Here is a 19,693-nt window from a genome sequence, read left to right as displayed (position 1 = left end):
ACCCACCAGGAGGAAATCTCTGGATTTTCCTGAATATTTGAAGTTTTTTTTCCATGTAAAATCAGAAAAGGTTCAACAGGAAACGTCTGACACGAAACATGTTAAACCAGCTGAGACCTGAAGTTATCAGGAATCAATAAGAAAACTTTCTTTTATATTTATTGATCGATAACGATCAGAAAGTCCGACGAGACACGAGCAGAAACAGCCACATTATATTAGAAATACTTTTAATTTTCATCACAGGCATAATCGTAAACAAGATATTTAAAAATGCAGATTCCATTTTTATTGTCATTCAGACACCTCTCACACACTCACTCACACACACACACACACACACACACACACACACCCACACACTCACACACACACACACACACACACACACACACCCAGACGAGGACAAAGAGAAATGACTGGAGGTTTTGATGCATTAAAACGATCCACCGTCGACTCTGTTGACACACTGAAGTTCTGCATGGGGGGGCGGGGCTTCTACCTGGACAGAGCAGAGATCCTGGAAGAGAAAACAGATTCATCTCAACACGACAGCAACACCTTCAACCTTAAGTCAGGATGCAGCTCTGGCCATTTCCTTCCTGGTCTTGATTCTGATGGAGGTTTTCGTTCCTAACCAAACTATAACCAGACTTTAACTGGATTATAACCGGACTATAACTGGACTATAACTGGATTATAACCGGTCTATAAATGGACTATGACCGGACTATAACTGGATTATAACCGGTCTATAATCGGACTATAACTGGATTATAACCGGACTATAACTGGACTATAACCAGATTATAACCGGACTATAACTGGACTATAACCAGATTATAACCGGACTATAACTGTATTATAACTGGATTATAACCGGTCTATAACCGGACTATAACTGGACTATAACCAGATTATAACCGGACTATAACTGGATTATAACTGTATTATAACCGGTCTATAACTGGACTATAACTGGATTATAACTGGACTATAACCAGACTATAACTGGATTATAACCGGACTATAACTGGATTATAACCGGTCTATAAATGGACTATAACCGGTCTATAAATGGACTATGACCGGACTATAACTGGACTATGACCGGACTATAACTGGACTTTAACCGGATTATAACTGGATTATAAACGGACTATAACTGGATTATAACCGGACTATAACTGGACTATAACCAGACTATAACTGGATTATAACCGGACTATAACTGGATTATAACCGGACTATAACTGGATTATAACCGGACTATAACTGGACTATAACTGGATTATAACCGGACTATAACTGGATTATAACCGGTCTATAAATGGACTATGACCGGACTATAACTGGACTATAACCGGACTATAACTGGATTATAACCGGACTATAACTGGATTATAACCGGTCTATAACCGGACTATAACTGGATTATAACTGGACTATAACCGGTCTATAACTGGACTATAACCAGACTATAACCGGTCTATAACTGGATTATAACCGGTCTATAAATGGACTATGACCGGACTATAACCGGACTATAACTGGATTATAACCGGACTATAACTGGATTATAACCGGTCTATAAATGGACTATGACCGGACTATAACTGGATTATAACCGGACTATAACTGGACTATAACCAGATTATAACCGGACTATAACTGTATTATAACTGTATTATAACCGGTCTATAACTGGACTATAACTGGATTATAACTGGACTATGACCGGACTATAACTGGATTACACTATGTGTCTATAGAAATAAATGTAGACTGACTCACTGTAGCTTGTCCTGTAACAGCTCCAGCCTCTGTCGGTCTACGTAGCGAGAGAAGAGGGAGAGGAGGTTTGGAGGGGTGAAGAGGGGAGGAGACAGTGACGAAGAGGGGACGCTGAGCAGCTCCCTCGTCACCGAAAACACCAACTCAGTCCTGGGTGGAGACAGATGGGGGGCGGGGTTGAAGAGAGGTAACAGGAAGTAGAAAACCACGGTGAAGACTAGCGTCAGAGACAGCTCACCATCGATTGTCATCCATGAGTTGACAGTTTGGGTCGGAGCTCTGCATCCTCTCTCCTTCACTCAGGATCAGGTACAGCAGTGTCACGCCAAACTGCAACATACACACACACACACACACACACGAGCACACACACACACACACGTTAGATTAAAGACGTTTTCAACCTGAAACGAGTCAAACTGACTCTCCAGCTCTGCTGCAGAGGTTCAGGAAACAGGAAGTTGAATAAATAACATGAATCCCTGTGATTCTGACCAATCAACGAACAGAGACAGGTCAGATGGAGGGAGGGAGGTGGTCCACGGGAGTCTGGGAGAGGGAAACACGCCAGGACCGAGTACATCAGGACTTCTGCGGAGCTCAGGTATCAGACTTGTGAGCTCTGTACGTCTGTTCAGATTCTGTCCATCCGACATTGAACAGCATCTTTCCAAACACAAAACCGTTTGCTGGAGTTCTGCTTCTTGGTGAAGAAGTTTCAGCTCGTCAGGTCTAACCAGGCAGGGCTGAGTTTCTGCTGGTACGAAAGTCAGAGATGGTTTAACTTCCTTCACACCCTTCCAGATGTCCAGAGGTCTACCTGTCCAGATTCAGAGGGACCTCTGAATCTGGACCTGCAGAGCTGGTTTTCTTGGGTTGTCATGTTTGCCTTTGGGTGAAGCAGCCTCTGTCTGAGGGTCTGAAACGTACCAGGATGTTGTGTTTGTTCAGACACTCCTGCCATCTATGGACTGATGACATTCCTGTGCTTGTTCTTCCAGATTTCTCAGCTGATTTGGTTTGTTTTTCTTCAGTTTGCTCCCTCTGTGTTCCGGTGGGGGGTAAAAGTACAGACCGGAACACAGATACTGTGTTAGTAAATGGAGGTTTCCAGTGAACAATCTGCATCACAGTGTCTAACAGAGGCAACATGTTGTCTTTAGCGTCCTCCTGAGTGAAGCTGATGTGGCTTCTCCACAGAGATTCATCCACATATCTGAAGCATTAACTTGGTGCTCCCTTGCTGGAGCTCAGGGCTCTGCTGGAGATCCCAAAGCTGGATGCCTGAGAATCTGCACCGACACACATGTACTCAGCTCAGGAAGGTTCCAGCTTAAAGAATCGTCCACTGATTAATCACCATCTGATATGGAAAGCAGTGGATTTAACAGCTTGCTGGGAAACTGGGACATATTTGGCTTTTTTTTTTTATTCTGCTGCTTGCAAAGAGATGACCTGACGTTCGAGTCCTGATCAGCACACACGAGCAATCATCCCGCTGATCAGTACTTACCTTGTTCTGCAGCACTTTGACCAGCTGGCCCTCGCTTCCTTGCAGCTCCTGGAGCAGATCCGTGAGGGCGGAGCTGGACAACGACTGGACGACTGCAGAGACCGGCTCCACTAACCAGCACAGCACCTGGACAGGTGGCAGACGTCAGAGGTCAACACGCAGCTTGGATGCGTTTCATTTGGCTGAAGGCTTCTTCATCTCACCTGGTCCTGCTTGTCCTTCTTGGCTAAGGCAGGAAGGTTGCGGGCGATCGCCATGACGACAGCACCAGCCTGGGTTGAGGGCAGGAATGGGAGGAGCCTGGCGATGAGCCGCTTGCCCTTCCTCACCGACATGATCATCACACACTGCTCATCGCTTACTCTGAAGGAGAGAAAAGAAAGGCTTTATGCTGGCGTCCAGCAGGAAGACGGAGCTGCAGGTCGTCTCTTTCCCGCCACCGTCTCACCGGTCGTCCCACTCCTTCTCCCGCAGAGAGCCGCACAGCTGCTCCGTGTTGGTTTTATGCTGCTCCAGCAGAGCCTCCCGGTCCTCCTCCGGGGTCTGGACAAAACGCTTCTCGAAGTCCTGAACCTCCAGGAGCAAGCTGTACATCTGCAGGAGGAAGAGGAGGGACGCGTTACTGAGGTGTGCTCAGGTGTGTCCTGCAGCTGGATTCAGCTCGTACTACCTTCTCCACTGTGTACAGGATCTGTCGCCTCTTGTTCCAAACCTGCTTCTCTCTCTTCTCCTGCAGGGAAACACAACACCAGCTTTTAAACTCTTGAGACAACAACTCTAAACTCAACGTAAACCATCTTGGAGGTTCATCAGAGGTGGAAGCTTCAGCGCTGATGTCACCTATACTTTCTTTTTGCATATTATGCCATGGATCCATCCGGTTGTGGTAAAATCTTGACACGCCCGCCAGCTGACAGGCAGAGAGTGTGTGTGGGAAGATACGAGGCGTAAATAACAGATAATAACCAGGCTTCACTGATCTACCCCCAGATAAAACTGACGTAGCGTAGGCTGGCTGAACGTGTACAGCTATGCATCATCGTCTCTGCTCTGCGTACCAGTCTGTGGTCTACGTGGATTAAACTGCAGCTGGGTCTCAACCATGTTTTCCAAGGTCCAGCTCAGCCTCTGATTGGCTGCGGCGGTCTCCCATCATTGGTAGATAAACGCAATGTGACAACAGGCCACATTAACACGGTGCAGACTCAAACCCTGGAATTAGACATCCTTTAGAAAAGCTGCTGGATAAAACTATCTTGGTAAAACACATCACATGGTCCCGAGCTTCATCTTCATCTTCATCTGCGCAGGTTTTACACGCAGACGTCGGCTGAGGTGGTGAAAGAGTTCCTGATGGCTGATCCCTTCGCTGGCTCCTCTCTTCCGTGTGGCGCGTCGTTAGCGGATGACGTCACTCACAGCATAGAATTACACAAAATAGATCTGCACCTACGGATCGGGCCCATCGTCATGGTGCCCGATCTAGAATTTTCTTCAATATGGGTCCGATAACTATATCTGGTCGGTGCATCCCTACAAATAATATGTCCAGTCCAGTATCTGGTCTGCAGGGTGAGTATGTAGAGGATATAAACATGTACATGAACATGTATGTAAACATGTAAACATGTATGTAAACATGTACATGAACATGTATGTAAACATGTATATGAACATGTACGTAAACATGTACATGAACATGTACGTAAACATGTACATAAACACGTACGTAAACATGTACATAAACACATGAACACGTACGTAAACATGTACATGAACACGTACGTAAACATGTACATGAACACGTACGTAAACATGTACATAAACACGTACGTAAACATGTACATAAACACGTACGTAAAAATGTACATGAACACGTACGTAAACATGTACATAAACATGTACGTAAACATGTACATGAACACGTATGTAAACATGTACATAAACATGTACGTAAACATGTACATGAACATGTATGTAAACATGTACATGAACATGTATGTAAACATGTACATAAACATGTAAACATGTAAAGACAGTTCCACGTGTTCATTGTAAAGTGAGACGGCAGCAGGAGGAAAGACCTGCGGTATCTCCTTCACACAGCAAACATGGATCAGTCTGTCCCTGAAGCTGCTCTCCAGACCTGACAGGGGTCCTGCAGGGGGTCAGGTCAGGTTTACCAAGATCCTTTAGTCACCTACCTCCTGCACTGAGTCCAGAGACCAGCCCAGGACAGAGCTGGACCTACTGAGGACTTAGTCCAACTTCTTCCTCTCTGTGATGCCTGCTGCTCCAGCAGACCTCAGCGTACAGGATGGCTGATCCACCACAGAGTCAGAGAAGGTCCTCAGGAGACCCCCTTCACTCCAAAAGACTGTAGTCTCCTCAGAAGATAGACCAGCTCTGACCCTTCCTGTACAGTGGTCTGTGTTGAGTCCAGTCCAGCTTATTGTTTGGTACTTAGAAGAGTTCTCTCTTAATATCGTTCCCTGGATGTTCACCGGTGAGGGGACAGCAGACCGGCGTCTGAAAGTCCACCACCATCTCCTTGGTTTTCCCTGCATTGATTAGGAGGTGGTTTTGCTGAGACCAGTCCACAAAGTTCTGTGTCAGTCCTCTGTAGTCCACGTCATGGTCCTCAGTGACAGTCGCTGTAGTTTAATGACACTTTACATCAGGTCTGTTCAGTTTAGGACAGGAATATGAGTTTATGATATTAATGTCTGTGTCTGTTATTTATTCAGTTTTCCACTAAAATCAATCTCAATTAAAACATGTTGCTTTTTGGTGCAAATATCACGTGATTAAAATACGATTGAGATTAATTCCTTACAAAGCCTCCAGTTAATTAGATAAACCTTTTAAATGAAGTCCCACCCCTACTATATTTACACAACAGGCTGTGAAGCGAACATTACCTCCATGGACCCTGGTTTGGGCTTTTCCAGACCGTAGTGAAAACAGCAAGTGTGTAAGTGAAATATGAACAGACCTCATCGTCTGAGCGAGTCGTCACCACGGCATCGATCATCTTGCGGGGGTTGTTGACGCTGGAGACCGTTAGCTTCCCCAGAGAGCCCGCAAACTGAACTGTGGACAAACATTTGAACACATTCAGAGATCTGGAGTGACAGGTGGTGAGCTGCTGTTCGGCTGGTTCTCACCTGGTCTGTAGGTGTGTTCAACCTTGGCGACCTGTGGGGTGATGAGCTTGGTGGTGTGCTCCTTCTTACTGCTGCTGTCTCGTTCTCTCTCCTGACGCTTCTCCATCTTCTCATAATAGTTCTACAAGAGAAAAACATAATACATAAACCAAGCAGCCAATCACACGGCAGCATGTAGTCATGGAGACGTGGTGAAGACGACTTCCTGAAGGTCAAACTGAGGATCAGAATGACGGAGAAAGGGGATTTAAGAGACTTTAATGTGGCATGGTTGTTGGTCTGAGTATTTACTGGGATTTTGACCCACAACCATCTCCAGGGTTTCCAGGGAACGATCTGAGGAAGAGAAAATATCCAGCGAACAGCAGCTGAGCACCAACAAAGAGTTTCAAGTCGTTTTGTTAGATCACTTTAAAATGATTTCAGTAAATAACCAGTTTATTGGCTCAGTTTGGGGTTTTTGCTACCGATGGTCCACAGGGAGCCGGACCAACGCAGTCAGCCCGTGCAGGCTGAGCCTCCAGCGAGCAGGCAGACTACATGTGTGCCTGGATCATGCTGCAATATTCAAAGTCTGACCAACACACACGTCAGACTAAAGGTCCATTTCTGCTCCTTACGTGTGTAAATATCGTTTCAGACGCTGTCATGCGTCGCCGTCCTCATACTTCCATGCATGTTGCGTGTTGCCATGGTTGTTAAGTCAGTTCCTCCACTAGGGGGCAGTGCTGAGTTCAGAGTTCACTCCCGCGAGCCGAAGTTTCAGACACCATTCAGCAGCGGTAACAAGTCGCTTTAAAGTTGTTTCCAACCACCCAACACGCCCTAAACACTCGCATACAGTCTTTATTCTAAAGCTCGCATATTTAGTACAGTTACTGTCCTCGTCTTCATTCTTCTTCTGCTTTTTTTTCCCTTTCTTGATCCTCCTCTTCTTCTCTGGTTTGTTTCTTTGGCTGGTTGCATGTCAGCTATTCTTCTCTGCAATTTCTTGTGGTATAACTTTGTCTTCTGTGTCATTCGATAGCTTAGCTCCCTGAAAACAGACCAAATTACGCGTAACCGGCAGAAGACGGATGAAACTGTCTGACTGTCTGAGTCCACTGGTGACCATTAAATAAGATGTTGCTTCATTGGCCCTGAGCGGACAGACACAAAGGAAAGCAGCTGTTTGCGTGACAGATTCTTATTCACATGCTGGGACACTGGGACAAAATCCACAAAAATCCAGTTTGAACATAAGCAGGTCTTATAAAATTAGATCACATGCATTCAAATGAGATTTGAATAACCAGGTCTTCGCATCCCACAGTCTGAAGAACCAGATCCAGAGCAGAACGAACATTTATTGATCCAACTCCTCAGAGCTTTACGTCAGGGTCCGATGCAACATTACGGAGGCCGTTAAAAAACGATGACGGCTGTTTGCAACAGTTTTAAACCATACTGGTGATATTAAGACATGAAACAGTAAAAAACAACCAATGACGGATCCGTGGTGAATATCAGCACCTGGTTTAGGTTCATTAAAAAAAGGTTTGTTTATTCTGGGCCCAGCGGACATTTTAAACTTTGGACATGTTTGTGTGGTTTCTTTGTTTGGAGGAGAAAACTAAAGTTTTAACCCTGAAGAGGAACAAGTACAGTTTTAATGTGGAAATACAGCAAGAGCCTGAATCCAGCATCATTTCTGGTTTTCAGGTAATGCGTGTTGTCACGTTACCTTTCCAACACAGCTGAGTCCAGTCTGAACGCTTCAGAACAACAAAAGCAGCCAGTAAAACCGTGTAAAACACGACAGACACGAAGCGCGAACCTGGTAGTAGTAGTCGTCCAGATACGGGTCGGTGCTCTGCAGCTGCATCATCTGGATCTTGGTGACCCACTCCTTCTCCTTCTGGGTCATCAGGTTACTGTAGGGGTCTCTGCTGCGCCGGTCCCCTCCAGTCCTGCCACGGTCCCTGTAAAGACACAACAAGGTGGTGTAAACTATGGCCGTTTCCATGGAGATCACCGGTCACTGATGCAGGACCAGCGTTCACACACACACTAGCACACACACACACACGTCCGTACCCTCCTCGGCTTTGCATGCGCTGGGTGAGCATGCGCCGGTGCTGCGGGTGGAGATGCGTGGTGTTGTGTCGGATGAGGGGGGCGTGGTTGGGGGGTCCGTGAGGCGGTGGCGGGCCCATCCTGTGGCCGTGTGATGGAGGAGGCGGGCCTCCGAAGAACGGTCTAAAGCCTCCACCTGGTAACAAAGGTGGGGCGGGACCGCCGCGAGGAAAACCTGCCACCTGCAGACAAACCGGGGGAAAGTTCAGAGATGATGGACTCCTTCTGGAGGCCATTTCTGTCCTCACGGTGGGATCGCTAATCATGCTAAATGACCAGACTTCCTCCCCCGTAAAGCAGCAGGAAAGACTCACATCCATGATCTAAATATGATTTACTTACAAAGTAATGCCAACTCAGGGAAAGTGGTACTTTGGCTCTTTTAAAGTTTTTGTCAGCTGTATAAATATGAGTGAGGAGTCATTAACTAACGAGACGACTGTGGTGAAGAAAAAACGCCGCCCACTGAATCAAAATGTTAACAACAAGCTGCATTTTCCTCTGGTATAAAAGTCCAGGTCCCATTTTTCATTGTTTGTTGTGGTTCTGCGTTCAGTTTTCATTGATAGGTTTGATTGAAAGGTTAAATAGTAACTGTATTCTCTTAAAACGGTCACACAGTCTCACACACACACACACACTGTATGTAGAGCTATATTCAGGGCTTAAAGTAAAAACATCCAGAGCCTGAACGTTTTTCTGGGGAGCGGCAGTGCAGGGATCTGATGCAAACACACTACAGGTAAACAACTTGTGGCGTTGTGCTTGGCAGGGCTTAAGATGAGCTACAGTTTAAATGTGAATTTTACAAAGTAAAGGGAATAATAATATAAGGACATGTTAAACTCAGTCAGGCTAAATAATTTAAATTATTCATTTAGCAATAATTTAATTTAGTAAAAAAAAAAAAAAACAGTTACAGAGCAACGGTGGACTTTAATAACATTTTAATTTTAAATTACAACATTTCCATCGTTTTTGTTCAAAACAATATGAAATTAGGTTATAAAAAATACAAAATAAATGCAATTTAATGCACTAAACTACAAGTCATGTGACAGTATGTGTAAATTAACAGAGAAATGCTTTAACGGATTTATTAACTGCAGATGAAGACGTGCTGTAACCAGAAACGATGTCCAGGCTTGTTGCTGCTTCACTGTTTAGGTTTCATGTTTGTCTCATGCTTGTTTATTGAAAGTGTGTAAAGTCCAGTAAAGACATGGTGTGTGTGTTGATTTACAAAGTTTAATTTCCACTGATGTTCATGACTTATTTTATTTAGTAGAGGACAGTTCTCGTTAATAAAATGCAGAATCTACATTAAAGTGGTCTGATATCAATCAAGAGTTATACTGTGCACATTACTGGCTGAGTAGCACCTTACACACACACACACACACACACACACACACACACACACACACCTCTTATTCTTTTAAGGTGGAATTTGGTCTCAGAATAATCGTTTCAATAGCTGATCATGGGCCTGTAATTGTCAATAAAAGAAAGAAATGTTGCTTGAAATGGCTCCAGTTTGTTCAGGTGGGACATATTTTACAGATGGACGGCATCTGCTTCCCTGCATCCACTCAACCCTTTAAGTGGAATTAGGCTTCAGAATAGTAGCTTTTGTCAACTTAAACTTTATTGTATTTTACTTTGAAAAGCTCTGTAATGTGATGCAGTTGAAACGGATGGAGAAAGGATCCTGGAAAAGGTTTTAGAGGTGGGGACGTCTCCTTACGGATCAAATGATATACCAACCTGAGAGCTGAGCAGCTGGGCTCGTTGGATCTGAGACAGAACTGGACCAACTCTGGGAGGGAACGGACCGCGACACAGCGGAGAGTTCTGAACAGACGACATAAAATGTTAGGAGATCAGCACCAGAGTCATGTGGGTACAAACTGGAGCAGAAATGTCCAGGAACAGCAAGTCTGCTGGACAGAGGGAGGATGGAGAGAAACTCACAGCTATGTTGAGGAGGGTGTTGGGTGACAGGCGCTCAGGGAAGGGAGTGGGGTACCGGTGCTGGACCGGGGCTCTCACATGAACCGCTGTGGGATGGTGGATCTACACACAAAGATGTACACACACCCAGAGGACAGGTGGTCACTACTGCTTCAGTTTGGACTGCTGAACACACCACAACACAGCTAAAACACCAAAAAGATCCCATCATTACATCATCATCCTTTCAGTAAGATGGCCGGACTTCAGGTCATCCCTGAGACAACCGAAGACCTCCGGACCCTCATTTATTAACCCTTCTACACACAGGTTTGTGCGTAATCGGTGAGTGAGAACACACAAAGTGTAAAATTGACCATCTTGTACTTAGAAATGTTCTTGGATCTTGAAGCAGAGCTTTTTAAAACAATTCTCAAACGGAGACGAATCGTCTTGTTTTATCATCTTTTCCTCAAAGTGAGACAGAAATAAGGCCGAAAAGAAGCATGGACAGGACTTGTTTTAAGAAGTCACTTCTCTAAAGTCTATATATTTATTCTTAATTCAGGAAATCCACCGATTCCAATACCAGTATTGGCTCGATACCATGGTGTGTACTCGTTGTCTTATTCATAAAAGTGCTGATACTACAAAACCGATACGGATGTGAAACAACTCGTTCACCTCACAGCGGTGAACAGAATCCACCAAAAACACTAACTTATGAAGACTGGGACAGTTTCTCAGCCTCCGTTTGGAGGATGCTGCAGGAAGACTCGTACTCAGTCGTCTTACCGGTGAACTGTAACGGGATTTATTAGAACTCGTATCGGTTATTGGTGAGTACTAAAATTTAGGTGTCATGGGTGCATCCCTACTTCCCGTGTTCTCATCGTTTCATGTGATTATAGACGGGATCGTCTGGATTTAAGCGTTTTACTCGTATGAAGGTGGCTCATTTCTGCAGGTCGGGGTTTTGGTCAGTGACATAAGACAGGAGACGGGTTTCCTACATTTCTATTCTTTGCTGGTTTAACTTTCTTACGCAGCGTATTGTTTCAGAGGATTGTTAAATAATATTCATCTCCTGCACTTCAACTTCTGCAACTGAGCTTTAAATATCATTTTAAAAATAAATATTAACTGAAGCTGAATGAGTGAATAAACACGTTTTGGCTTCAAACTCAGTAAAAATGAATTTTTTCTTGCTGTCCATCAGTCCGAGGAGGGACAAGTGATTACTAAAGGGACATGTCTCTATCTCTGGTTAAATGAGGACGTTTCTGTGAACGACTGATAAACGAGGGTCCTGCTTTCTACAAAACACTTCACACTGCCAGAGGTTGTTCTGCTCATTCAAACAGTGAAGGCAGCAGAGAAGAAGAGCTGTTTACCTGGTGATTCAGGGTGTGGCTCATCGGCTGCTTTGGTGGAGTCCCAATAGGCACCGCCCTCACCGGAGGGGAGCCAATCACAGGAGAGGAAGAGCGTGGAGGTGGAACCCTCTCCGACAGATCCCGTCCTTCATCGTTCCTGCCCTGAGGAGGCCGTTTAGGAAGACCCACCTCTTTGATTATCGACATTAGTGGACTATCCTGAACAGGAAGGAGGAGATAAACTACACAGATGTTTCCCAAAGTCAGCATGGTGAGCACACAGGTGGACCAGAGTTTTCCTCACCTCCATGTGTGTGGCCAGTCCAGGTGTAAGACTGACCGGCCCGAACCCCATACTGTTCTCCCAGATGCTGTGGGAGTTCATCTAAGAGGCAAAAAGAAAACGTTTTCATCGGTAAAAAACCCACAAACATCTGGTCCTGTGTCAGAGTCTGTAGCAGAAGCAGGATTCAGTCGAGAACACAAAGAACCAACACCTGGGTGTACAGGCTCGTTTCATCCAAGAACGATGCAGAAGCAGCAACAGATGGAGCAACAGATGGAGGTTTAAAACCTCCACAACTCCAGAGACAAAAAGAGATGAGACTCGAGACAACTGGGAGCCTTTTGCAGCCAAAAGTAGTAAACTAGTCTGATTCAGTCATGGTTACCATGATGGGGGTGAACAGTTCGCTGCAGGCCACAGAACCGTGATGACGAACCTGCTTCTACAGACTTCTAAAGAACGGGACCTCTGAATCATGAGGCCTAGCTTTTCTCCCTCCTGTCCAAAATAAATGAGTATATCTTCACAGCCAGAGGGCTGTATGGATTAGCTGAGACGTGTACCACAGATACTGTACCATATCCCATACCTTGCATGTCCTGCAGCCATGGACCAGTTTCTTCTGGTTTTTACTTCACTGTGACATTTGAAGACTACTCTGTGTGCCAGAAACTGTCCCCAATGACTAATAAAGTGTTTTTAATTGTTGTACAAGGGGTGTGTGTGAGGAGGTTAATCTGCTGCTACTTTGTGTAAAATGGTAGAAAAAGGTTTTGGAGCAGACCAACCGGAAGGTTCGTGCAGTTTGTGTTTTTAACAATAATAAAAATCCTACAAATCGCAGCTCCACCTGCTCATTTTTCACTAAACCGATTAAAACCCTGAACATCATTCAAGGTTCAGTCTGACAGTGAGTGTTTGGATTCATAGTTCATCAGGAAGACATAAAAAATAAACAACTCATGTTTTTATTAATATTTTACTCTTAAATGTTTATAGTACAAAAACGTATGTGTGTTATTAGTGAGGAAACATTTAGAATAAGAGAAAGCTTTTCTAACATTACACCCCACATAATCTGACACAAACATGACGTGAAGTCTCACCTGGCCCATGGGAGGCGCTCCTCTACGCAGCAGGTGCTGCTGCTGCTGGTAGCTGAGCATGGACGAGGAGGGAAGGCCTGAAACGAAGCAGTGTGTGTGTCAGCTTTCAGTAAAAACTGCTCCACAGAAACCATCCAGCCATGAACTGGATGCCATGTTTAGGTGTGTCAGCACCCACCGAGCAAGCATGCTTAGGATGCTGCAACCGTCACCATCAGTTCTACATAATTCAGTCTGACGCCAGTAATGATGAATAATATTTTGTCTCGTTATTACACTATAAATCAGTTCCAGAACACCCAAAGATAATTTCATGGGTTAAAAATGCAGAAACTTGCGTAAAAATAAGAAATTTGATTTCAGTTTTTTGGGGGATTTAGAAATCATAGCTTACTTACAGCAGAAGGAAAACTCTGTTCCCAGTAGTCCTGGTTCTAATAATCCCAAACCAGTTTGGGGATATTGGCATAGAGTCAGCCAATGATCTGATGCTCACCTGAGGCGGGGGGCCCAGCAGGCAGCTGGCTCTGGGGGTGACGGGGATGTGGGATGGAGGTGGGCTGTGGCAGGATTCTGGGTTGGTCCAACCCATGCAGGGCAGACAAGCTGGACCCTGCAGGGCCGGAGGATGGACCGGGCCTCTCAGCAGCTCCGACCCCGGCGATGGCTGGGTCAGCCTCCAGGATGAGACGGGCCAGAGACTCAGCCAGGTCACCCTCACCTGCTCGGTCGTCCACATCTGAAATGATGGTTTACTGAGTTTAAAACATTTTTTTAAAGAAGTGAATCTGTCGATCAGCTTACCTGATTCTGATTTAAAAGTTGTAGTTTAACCCTTAAAACCCTTAAACTTCCTGCCAGACTTTCCACCAATCAGAGAGCTTAGATTGACGGTAACGTCCAATCAGGAGCAGCCAAAGATCAACCAGTGAGCAGAAAGTTCTATGTGTGTGTGAAAAGAAGAAAAATAATGCTCCTCTATGGCTGGAATAAAGCCAAGAAGACGTTTCTGATGCACGGTGGCGCCACAAAGCAGCTGAGCTGGAGTTGGTTTAGTGAGGATAGCAGGTAAATAGTAGCAGGAATAACTGGAAATGAGGAAAAAGTGGAAACATGGAAATAGTTTCTGTTGTGTGTTTGTTTCAATAACAATATTTTTTCTCCTGAAAGCCAAGACTTGAGAGAACGATGAGATGAGAAAAGGTTTGGTCACTGTTGATCTGTGTGTTATTTCTACAAAGTTCTGTTAGTAATAAATTCTGCTTTCTTCTTCTGCTCGACCTTTATGCTGCTAAATCTATTCATACATTCATTTTACATCATTTTACCTCCCAATCTGACAGCTGAGGCTGGAAACATCATGGCTGATGCTGACTGGGATTGAAAGCTGGGAGTTTAAGGGTTAATCACTTACAGCAGACGGCTGAATATTGAGATCTCAGGCAGAAACAAACAGGAGTCTCTGGTGATGTTACTGACCTCGCGAAGGCAGTCCAGAGGAAGACGAGGAGAAGTTGAGCGAAGGGAGGGAAGATTGGAGGGAGAGACTGCCTGCAGAGGAAGGGAGACGCTTGGAGGACGAGTGCTCAGCTCCTCCTAAATCCAGTTCTCCTCCCATCCCCCCTCCTCCCAACCCCAGCTCTGCTCCTAAACCATCGCGCTCATCAAGCTCAGCGAGGCGTTTGTGCTCCTCCTGCCAGTCGTCATCTGGAAGAACAGAAGAGTCCAGAGGGGGGAGTTAGAAACATCAAGTCATCTACGCTGCCGTCACAACCACAGATTATTCTGGTTTGTAACGCAGACACACCGGTTGGCTCTACAAACACAGCAGTCAGGTAGCCTTTACATCAGGTTAACAACACCAGACAGAACCTACAGGGCCAACATAAAAACTCCATCCAGGCCTCTGGACCACCAACTCATCAAAATATGAAAAAGATAGATAGAAGTACTTTAGATAGAAGTACTTTAGATAGAAGTACTTTATTCATCAAATAAATTCATCAAATTTAGGAAAAATACTATTAACCGACAGAAACACACAAAAGATGTCAAGACTAATATATGTGTGTGTGTGTGGGTGGGTGGGTGGATGGATGGATGGATGGATGGATGGAAGGATGATGGATGGATGGATGGATGTATGTATGGATGGATAGACGGATGGATCTTGGTGTACAATGAAACTTAGTTCTAGTGATGCGTTTACAGCTGTATAAAAGGCTGTTATTGTTGAAGGACGTTGTCCCGTTTCCTTCCTGCCGCGGGTAGGAAGTGACGTAATGTTCAGCAGCTTACTACTTGATTAGAGCGTGCAGCAAGAGCGTGCAGCAAGAACATGCAGCGCCGCTGACAGACAGTGCTCACATTCCTGCTGACGACCCTCCTTATAGTTAATTAAACGTTGGGTCTTTTTTTCGTTCAAGTGTGCCTTTGTTTGCCTCTCCGAGTGTTCAGTGAGTGACGAGAGTGAGTACTTCTTGTTTATACATGTGTTACAGTTGTTTATACCACCACTATAGGTTTATTTCCTGAGTAAATTATTTCTGTTTGTGTTCACGTGAACGGGGTGTGACAGAGATGCCGTTAATTGCTCCGCAAGGGGAGGGGGGAGGTGAGTGCGCTGCGGGAGAGCGTTATGCTGGGAGAGACAACCAGAGTTAACCAGTAGAGGGTGTTGCACTGTGTAATTTGTTTTACTGCCAAATGGCTAGATGTTGACTGCTGGGTGATTATTATTGATGTGCTGTATGCCAAATTAGTATATATGTTCATGTGAGTCCATTCCAAACACTAATGGAGCAATATTTGTTTATAATTGTTCACAGAAAACTGTTACAACACTGAGTTGGCATAATAAAGTGCCTGGCCACTGAAGCCTGTGAAAGACCATCCCTGCCCTCTTTGTCTTTCGTCCATATGTCCTGACCGACATAGCATCTGGGTGCCTGCTATTCATACATCTGACTTAGCGCCTAGTCCTCCCCTCCTAAACATTGGTCCTTCGAGCCGGATAGCAGCATTCATGATGCAGTCTGATGAAGAGGCTTACCCTGATGCAAGACCAAAGCGTCAAAGACGTCGTCCCACCCGACTACAGGATTTTGAAGTGGACTATGTTAGTGATCCATTAGTATGGAGATCCTTACCTCCATCTCCACCGCAGAACGCATTACTTCCCCAGGAGGGTCCAGCATACACGTTTCCCTTCCATCCCTCTCAGCCTCCATTTGGTGGCTTCCATGGGAATGCTGCTCATCATGAGACACCTCAGCTAGCCCCAGGTTGCCTCCCAAGGGGCTATCCAGCCACAGACATCCCCCCTAGATCCCATGCCCCCTTCCAGTGGGACTATCACCAAAACCCTCCTCCTTATCCTAACATCAGAGCCCTTCAGGAAGAGAATGCTAGGCTGCTACAATCCCAACAAGCCTTTCAGTCCACCCTAAAGGAACTCAGTGAGGCCCGGAACGAGATGAAAGAGCTCATTGCTGTTGCTTGCTCTTTGAGAGAGGACATGGATCTCCATTCCTGTTCAGCTTCCAGTTCCAGCAGCTATAAGCCTCTTGGAGCCACTGCTGCGTCCGCTCAACACTATCAAACTCCAGGCCAGACAAATGAGGAAGATGAGGAGGCCTGGCCTGACCCTCCGCCATGGCCTGAACCAGAGGAAGACCTGCTTAGAGGTGTAAGCAGTCTCAGCTTGGTGGGACAAGACCCGAGTGCTCCACCCCATCAGAAGCCCCAGAACGAAGTCAAGGTATCCTGCGAACCTTCCAGGTCTGCTTTGCAATCTCATCAGCTCTCGTACTCTGCCCCTTACCACCAGACCCCGCCTCATCTCCCAGCTCGGCCCTATCCACCACTCTCTCATGCTCAGCCTGCCCATTCAGACTCACGGCCTCTACCAAGATCCAACAGGGTTGCATCCAGCTTGCCCCCTCCAAACCTTCCTGCCCAAGCCTCTGTGTCAGAACAAGTGTATAGAGGCCCCAAACCTACTATACCTAAGCTAAGCCATCCAGACCCAAGTGAGTTTGCCAGACTTCGCATCGCCCTGGAGAATTTGCTCCCCGTTGATTCTACAGAACTCTTTAAGTATCAGATCCTTGTGGATCATTTGAAGTTGGAGGAAGCCCGTTTAATAGCTGATGCTTATCTGAATTCCCTCACTCCCTACACAGACACCATGAGAGCCCTGTACGACAAATTCGGCCAGCCTCATCAACTAGCTCTGAGAAAGATAGCCAGTGTGTTAGAGGCCCCTGAAATAAGGCGTGGTGACTCTGCAGCATTCCAGAGGTTTTCCCTCCAGATTCAGTCCTTGGTTGGTTTGCTGCAGACCTTGGGCCCCGAGGGACAGATCGAACTTAACTGTGGCTCGCACGTAGCTCGTCTCCTGAGCAAGCTTCCTGCAGAACAGAGAGCTGATTTCCGTCGACACCGGTTTAAGCAGCCGGGGACCTCACATACACTGCACGATTTGTCAGAGTGGCTCAACCATGAGTCATGGTGCCTGAGCTTTGACAGCCATGTCAGTGGCAAGAACAGTAAGAATATACAGCCTATTAGGACGGATGGTCGACCGGCAAAACACGTGACTGTCCTGCACGGACTTAGGGAACCGCCCACAAACACCATCACACCAAACCTAAGTTCTGGGAAAAGGAAACCTGTGGGGAAAGCCTATTGTGCTTTCTGCCAGAGCACTGAACATTACTTCGGTCAATGCGAGGACGTCATCAAGCTTTCCAAGGAGCAGCTCAAAGAGTGGATTCAGGTAAACCAACGATGCTGGCGCTGTGCACGTAACCATCAAGCAGCCCAGTGCACTCTAAAGAAGCCCTGCAGTATCTGTCAACGGAAGCACCTTTTGGCTCTTCATGAGATAAATCAGCGGCCAGAGAAACCCAACAAAGAGGTGGCTGTAAAGGAAGAAAGCTGCCTAACCAACTCGGCCACTGATGCTCTTTACCTAGACCGACCTGCCACCGGTAATCGCGTCCTGCTGAAAGTCGTCCCAGTGCTAATCCACTATAGGGGACGTAGCCTGAGCACCTTTGCTCTCCTGGATGACGGGTCAGAGAGATCTATGTTGCTACCAGTGGCAGCCAAGTTGCTGGGACTACAGGGCGACCCGGAGGACCTTCCCCTGAGAACAGTCCGACAGGATATTCAGGTGCTCCATGGACACAAAGTATCCTTCCATGTTTCTCCTGCTGCTGATCCTCAGGTTAAGTACAAGATAGATGGTGCCTTCACTGCTAGTCGCCTTAGCCTAGCTCAGCACTCTTACCCCATAGAGTACCTACAGAGAAAGTACACCAACCTCCGTGGTCTTCCCATACCTGCCCTAAAGGAGGCTAGACCATGGCTCCTTCTCGGCTCAGATCAGGCACATCTCATCACACCTGTGGAGCCCGTCAGGCTTGGTCCACCGGGAGGACCTGCTGCTGTTCACACCCGGCTGGGATGGACCCTCCAAGGCCCCATCCGTGTTATGGGGCGGCCAGCTCACCCAGTGCAGTGCCTGTTCACCTCCTTCCCACCACAGATAGATGAGCTGTACCGTCATGTTGAGAGGCTCTGGCAGATCGACTCTGTACCTCACCGACCAGAGAGAGAAGTGACTCGATCAAAACAGGATCAACAGGCAGTTTCACTGCTGGAGGCCAAGACGGTGCACGTTGAGGTTGACAACGTGAAACGGTTTGCCACCCCCCTGCTACGTCATGCCGCCATGCCCCTACTACACGCGCCAAAGGAGTCAGTGATGGGTTTACTTCGAAGCACGGAGCGGCGGCTGCTCAAGGACCCTGAACGGGCCGACATCTACCGAGCCGAAATGCAAAAGCTCATTGGAGCAGGAGTGGTGAAAGAGGTCACCCCAGAAGAACCAGCAAAAGAATGTTGGTATATTCCCCATCACCTAGTCTCCCACAATGGGAAGAACAGGCTGGTCTTTAACTGCTCTCACCAATATCAGGGACAGACATTGAACCAATACCTATTGCCTGGTCCTACCCTGGGAGCCTCCCTAGTCGGGGTCCTACTGAGATTCCGAGAGCACGCCATTGCAGTCAGTGGAGACATCAAAGGGATGTTTCATCAGGTCCGCCTCCTGCCTGAAGATCGGCCCTTACTCAGATTCCTGTGGCGCGACCTGAGGGTGGATGAACCCCCAAGGGTGTTTGAATGGCAGGTTCTGCCTTTCGGCACCACTTGCAGTCCCTGCTGTGCCACCTATGCGCTTCAGCGCCATGTTACTGAGCACTGCCAGCCTGATGACATCTTGAGGTTCTCTGTTGGACATTGTTTTTATGTGGACAACTGTCTCCAGAGTGTACCCACGTCTAGGGAGGCTAAGCAGCTGGTGGATCGTC

General features: G+C 46.5%; 1 protein-coding gene across 1 annotated transcript in view; it reads right to left on the bottom strand.

The window, feature by feature from the left end:
* Nucleotides 1-213: 213 nt before the first annotated feature.
* The window catches only part of patl1 (PAT1 homolog 1, processing body mRNA decay factor), a 29,964-nt gene continuing 10,484 nt past the window's right edge, over nucleotides 214-19,693 (bottom strand). The window contains exons 3-20 of the mRNA XM_041983311.1: nucleotides 14,790-15,017; nucleotides 13,807-14,049; nucleotides 13,311-13,387; nucleotides 12,223-12,303; nucleotides 11,937-12,137; nucleotides 10,564-10,665; nucleotides 10,357-10,443; nucleotides 8,551-8,771; nucleotides 8,291-8,435; nucleotides 6,475-6,595; nucleotides 6,303-6,400; nucleotides 3,978-4,037; nucleotides 3,756-3,901; nucleotides 3,511-3,670; nucleotides 3,308-3,433; nucleotides 2,033-2,124; nucleotides 1,795-1,944; nucleotides 214-520 (exon numbers count right to left, since the gene is read on the bottom strand). Of these exons, the coding sequence (XP_041839245.1) occupies nucleotides 499-520; nucleotides 1,795-1,944; nucleotides 2,033-2,124; nucleotides 3,308-3,433; nucleotides 3,511-3,670; nucleotides 3,756-3,901; nucleotides 3,978-4,037; nucleotides 6,303-6,400; nucleotides 6,475-6,595; nucleotides 8,291-8,435; nucleotides 8,551-8,771; nucleotides 10,357-10,443; nucleotides 10,564-10,665; nucleotides 11,937-12,137; nucleotides 12,223-12,303; nucleotides 13,311-13,387; nucleotides 13,807-14,049; nucleotides 14,790-15,017 (2,360 nt within the window). The 3' untranslated portion in view covers nucleotides 214-498. The remainder of the gene's footprint in view (nucleotides 521-1,794; nucleotides 1,945-2,032; nucleotides 2,125-3,307; nucleotides 3,434-3,510; nucleotides 3,671-3,755; nucleotides 3,902-3,977; nucleotides 4,038-6,302; nucleotides 6,401-6,474; nucleotides 6,596-8,290; nucleotides 8,436-8,550; nucleotides 8,772-10,356; nucleotides 10,444-10,563; nucleotides 10,666-11,936; nucleotides 12,138-12,222; nucleotides 12,304-13,310; nucleotides 13,388-13,806; nucleotides 14,050-14,789; nucleotides 15,018-19,693) is intronic.

The sequence above is a fragment of the Melanotaenia boesemani genome, chromosome 4, assembly GCF_017639745.1.
Source record: "Melanotaenia boesemani isolate fMelBoe1 chromosome 4, fMelBoe1.pri, whole genome shotgun sequence".
NCBI classification, from domain to species: Eukaryota; Metazoa; Chordata; class Actinopteri; order Atheriniformes; family Melanotaeniidae; genus Melanotaenia; species Melanotaenia boesemani.
The sequence above is the reverse complement of the archived record's forward strand: the minus strand, read 5'-3'. Positions and strand labels throughout refer to the sequence as shown.